At 37.2% G+C, this 4,965-nt stretch overlaps 1 protein-coding gene across 1 annotated transcript; it reads right to left on the bottom strand.

Moving 5' to 3' along the window:
• Positions 1-3,072: 3,072 nt before the first annotated feature.
• Positions 3,073-4,476, bottom strand: LOC101122056 (transmembrane emp24 domain-containing protein 2). Its single transcript, XM_027964737.3, has one exon. It carries the CDS (start codon positions 4,393-4,395, stop codon positions 3,790-3,792), a length of 606 nt encoding a protein of 201 aa, XP_027820538.1. The 5' UTR covers positions 4,396-4,476; the 3' UTR covers positions 3,073-3,789.
• Between the last annotated feature and the right edge of the window lie 489 nt (positions 4,477-4,965).

The following is a 4,965-nucleotide window of genomic DNA, read 5'->3' as shown; positions in this document are numbered from 1 at the left end:
TGTTGTTCATTTTAGCTGATTCTCTTTAGTGGACCTAATCTAATCATCACTGTAAGAATTCCACTTATTTGTTACAGTGCCCTTACTATTAGGTTCTTAGCTTTTGTTATATTCAGTGCTGCAAGGACCACTTAAGAACTGAATCTTTATCAGTTGGTATTCAATGCGGAGTCTATGTCTAATGTGTTCTACAAAATCCCAGCTTTCTGCTTTACTTGTTAACCTTGAGAATGACTGCCATCTGTTTGCTTGGTCCTACATTTCCTTCTGTAACTAATCAGTCCGTCTTGAGCTCATTTTAGTCAGCCATGTCATCTCTGCACGCTGGGGTAAATGTTAGTTTTTATTCTTACTTTTCACCGTAGTAGGAAAAGGGAGGGAAAATATATCTACAGTCTTACATAATTATGCAGTATTTCTTTTACTAAAAATTTATTTGATGGTAATAGTCTCAGTTTATGCCAGTAGTCCCAACATAATTGTTAGCAAACCTCTTACTCTAGAAAGTGTCTAGATATAAACGATGATTTTGGGCATCTGTATTTATAATCCAAATTGTCCTATCTAAGAGCCTGTGTTAAATTGTGACAAGGAGTATCATTTTCGTCACCAGAAAATTGTAATTGAAATTCTAACACTATCTTTTTTCAGTTTTTTACTCTTAGGCTAATTATTTATCTGTTCTTTATCTCCCAAATTAGAGGGAAAAAAAAGCAATATGAACTAATAGTTTTGTTATGAGTATACAATTAATTAATCCATGAAGGAGGGCATGGCAACCGACTCCAGTATTCTTGCCTGGAGAATCCCCATGGTCAGAGGAGCCTGTGGGCCATAGTCCATGAGGTCACAAAGAGTTAGACGTGACTGAAGCAACTTCACTTGCATGTATGCATTCAATAAGTTAATACATGCAAAATCCTAAGAAAAGTAACTCATACAGTAATTAGTAAATATGAATATTGCTAATTTTCTGTGTTAACTTGACTGGGTCATGAAATCCTCAGATATTTGGCCAAACATTATTCTGGATGCTTCTTAAAAGAGTGTATTAGGATGAGATTAACATTGAAATTGATAGACTGAATAAGGCACGTTGCCCTGGAATACTGACTTCTTCCTACCTTTGGACTTGAACTTAAAGATCAGTGCTTCCTGAAACTTGAGGCTGCACCCCTGCAGATAGGAACTACACAGTAGGCTCTCCTAGGACTCCAGCATGCTGACCCACCCTGTAAATCTTGGGAGTTGTTAGCCTCTATAACTGCATGAGCAATTCCTTCAAATAAATAAGCAATCAAGCAAACATCTTATTGATTATGTTTCTTGGGAAAACCCTGATTAGTACAAGTGTTACACAGTCTATGAGAAAATTGCTTAATAACCAATTGAGCATGCTAGAAATATTCTTCACCTGTTCCATCTTAGCTGCTTAAAAGCGGGGGTGGAGAATTTAACACTGATCTTGAGCAAACTCATTTACAAAATGTTCTGTAGAGATTGTGATTATATTAGCTTATAATGGAAAAAAAAAAGTAGTAAATATAATTCAGGGATTGGGTTCTCAAACTTTTGATACCATGATGAAGATTATGACTATGGAAATTAGACAACTGTTACAGTCACCATTTACCTTAATACAAAGGTACTAAGATTTGAACCCAGGAGTGAGGTGCCTACGTGCTTGCATGTTACACTGATTGCTTCAGTTGTGTCCAAATCTGTGCGACCCTATGGATTGCAGCCCACCAGCCTCCTCTGTCCATGGGATTCTCCAGGCAAGAATACTGGAGTGGGTTGCCAGGCCCTCCTCCAGGGGATCTTCTGGACCCAGAGATCCAACCCATGTCTCTTAAGTCTTCTACATTGGCAGCTAGTTTCTTTATCACTAGCACCACCTGTGAAGCCAGGTCAAAGGAAAAAAAAAAAGGTGTTTCTTAACATTAAAGTGCAAATTATTCAAATTAAAATAATAATAAGCACAATTAACCTATTAAAATAGCAAAACCTTTTCTTTACAAATAACAATAATTTGTTATTGAATAGTACCCTTGAAATGCATAGTTTCTTAGATTTAAAGCAATTATAACATTAAAACTAACTTACCTGGGAAAACAATCAGACATGCACACTCAACCAAATAAACAAAAAATGACTCTAGTCTTATTTAACAGGGTAAATAATTGAAAAAGCAATGGTTATTCATATTACATCACATTGTTTTAAGGCAATAGTACGTAAACATTAAAATTATGGTTATAAAAATTTTATATAGCATTCCAAAGTAATGTTAATTGGCAAAAAATCAGGTGAAATATAATTACAACCAAATTTTTAAAACTTTCTAAGGTGAAAAAATAGACACAATGTTCATTTCATTTCTGGTTAAGAAGATCATAGCTTTTTTGTTTGTTTGTTTGTTTTTCTTTTTGTTTTTAAAAAGAACTGTTTATTTACTGAATGTGGGGCAGATCAGATATACAACCAATTTTAAATTTACATCTTTTAACTCAATTTTGAAGTGTTTGCACACACACACGCACACAAATTGGCATGCAACAGTTGTCCTAAGGTAAAACTCAGTCACCTTAAACTGTTGCAAGTATTTTCACCCAAGGCTGAAAAATGGTTTACCCTGAACATGAAAACCTGTAACAAATTTACTTATACAAAACTCTTTACTTGTAGTTTTCCCCTTGCAAAGATCCAAAAAAAAAAAAAATGTACAAGTAACCAATATATATCAGTCGCAACATAATCCTGGATCATCCCCACAATAAAACCAGATGCTCCTTGATTTTTAAACCCATCATCAGAGACCAAAAGAAAGTTGTTTCGTTCTATACAAAACAAAATTCACATGTGCCAAAAAAGAAAGACCCAAGAAAAACAAAAACCCTAGTACTGACAGTGATGTTCAGTACCCTAATTAAACAGTGGCCAAAATGCCACTGATCAAAAATAAAATAGTGGCTGTATATCACTGCAAAGAAATCCAAGAGGCTTTAACCCTTTGGCATCGGAAATCCAGATTTTTCCAATGACATGAATGCATGCCTCCTACATGCCAGCCTAGAAAAAAAAGAACTACTGTCTGCTGAAACACCCAGAGAACTGGCATTAACAGACTTCTTACAAGGTTAGGCAGAAACCAAAAAATGGTTATGAGCTGCTTGTGTCAACAATTCTAAGTGGAGGTGATTGAGTTCTAAGGTTCAAAGTGAAACTTTGGAGGGGTGGGTAAAGGTTGTTGGTTTAAGTCTTATCTTTAAAGCAAAAACAAGATAGACAAAGTTTAAAAGTACCAACCTGGTCACATACTCTAGTCATAGAGCTCTACCACCAAGCTGGATAGAAAATGTCAAGATTCAGATTGTTGTTTCTCAACAAAATGAATCTTTCTAATGACTTGAACTGCAGGATAAGGGATCCCAAGAATAGAGTCATTTTAGTAAAGTACTATCCTGAACAAACTGTATTTTATAATGAAAATAAAAAGAAAGAAAACTAAGGACTCTACACCTATATTCGGCTTATAGTGTTTGAGTTTTGGGAGGGCCTGTATAATGGAGGCAGAATTCAAATATGAATTTATGCCAATCAAATGTCAAATTTTCACTATAGCTTTCCTAAAAAAAGTGTTTTCCCCCAATATCTATTAATCACAAAGAAACCTAAGCTGTGAAGATACAGTTCAGAAAATAAAAACATAGAAACTAATGACATTATTATGACCAAGATGTTTGGTAAACAGTGAATTATGAATTTGGGATTATGGGGAAAAGGTTTTTAAACAACCCTCCGGACTTCGAAGAATCTCTTCAGGTAGTAGATCTGTCCCAATGTCATGGCAACTAGAACAAGAGCTTCAAAGAAGGACCAAAGGACCACTCTGCTGTTTGTGTTGTCATTGATTGCTCTGTGTATTCTCTCTCGAACTTCCATGTATTCCTGTTCATGCTTCACAGCCGTCATCACCACTGCAAGCTCATTAATCATTTCTTCTAGCTTGTTCTGGTGAGCTTCTGTTTCCATGTCTTGTCCTTTGGGGGCTTCCCCGATATCAATGGTGAACATCACTATCTTTGGAGTCATGGTAGACATCCTATTGCTAAAACAAAACTTATATGTTCCATCCATGTGAGCAGCAAACGTGTATTTCCCGCTGGACTCCCGGTCTCCTTTATAAATTCCTTTATTATCAGGTCCTGTAATCTCCACGTCGATGTCCAGGAAGCCGCCCTCTGCCACCTCGAGGATGAGGCCCATCTTGGTGCCCGAGGTGACCCGCTCGAAGAAGCACTCCTCTGCATGCGCGTCAGTGCTGACGAAGTAGCCCGAGGCCGTGGCCAGGAGGGCGGCCAGGAGCACCAGCAGCTCAGCGAGCGTCACCATGGTGCGGCTGGGGGCGAAGCCAGGACCGGGACTGCTGCCTCCGGAGCCGCCGTCGTCGCTGCCGCCACCGCTGCCTTTTCCAAGATCATAGCTTTTTAAGATGATATTCTTTTGATATTCTTTAAAATTTTAAATACATTTTCCCAAATTCTCACCAATAAGCAGTAATACTTTAATTGTATGGGGAAAGGGAGAAACAACAGGTATTATAAGCAAAATAAACAAACAAAAACTCGATCTGTTCATTTGTTATATATTTTATGCTCAGTGGCATGACTATAAGGAACTTAAAATCTAATTGAGATAATAAATAAAATATTTACTGAACAAAGATGAGCTTGGTATTTGGCATGTTGACTTTGAAGCACAATAAGGACACTAGGGATTAAAGCCATCTCTTGTGTTATATGAGCCACCAGGAATTACCTGTCACTTTGAGTGCCAATTTTGCAAACAATATAACCTTATCACCCTCAGGAGCAAAGTAAGAACTTCTGTCTCCCACAGAGCAGCATTCATAACATGAACACTGGGAGTATATGACTGAGTGAGTGCCTTAAAGTCCTAAAT

Source organism: Ovis aries, chromosome 2 (genome assembly GCF_016772045.2).
Source record: "Ovis aries strain OAR_USU_Benz2616 breed Rambouillet chromosome 2, ARS-UI_Ramb_v3.0, whole genome shotgun sequence".
NCBI lineage: Eukaryota > Metazoa > Chordata > Mammalia > Artiodactyla > Bovidae > Ovis > Ovis aries.
The sequence above is the reverse complement of the archived record's forward strand: the minus strand, read 5'-3'. Positions and strand labels throughout refer to the sequence as shown.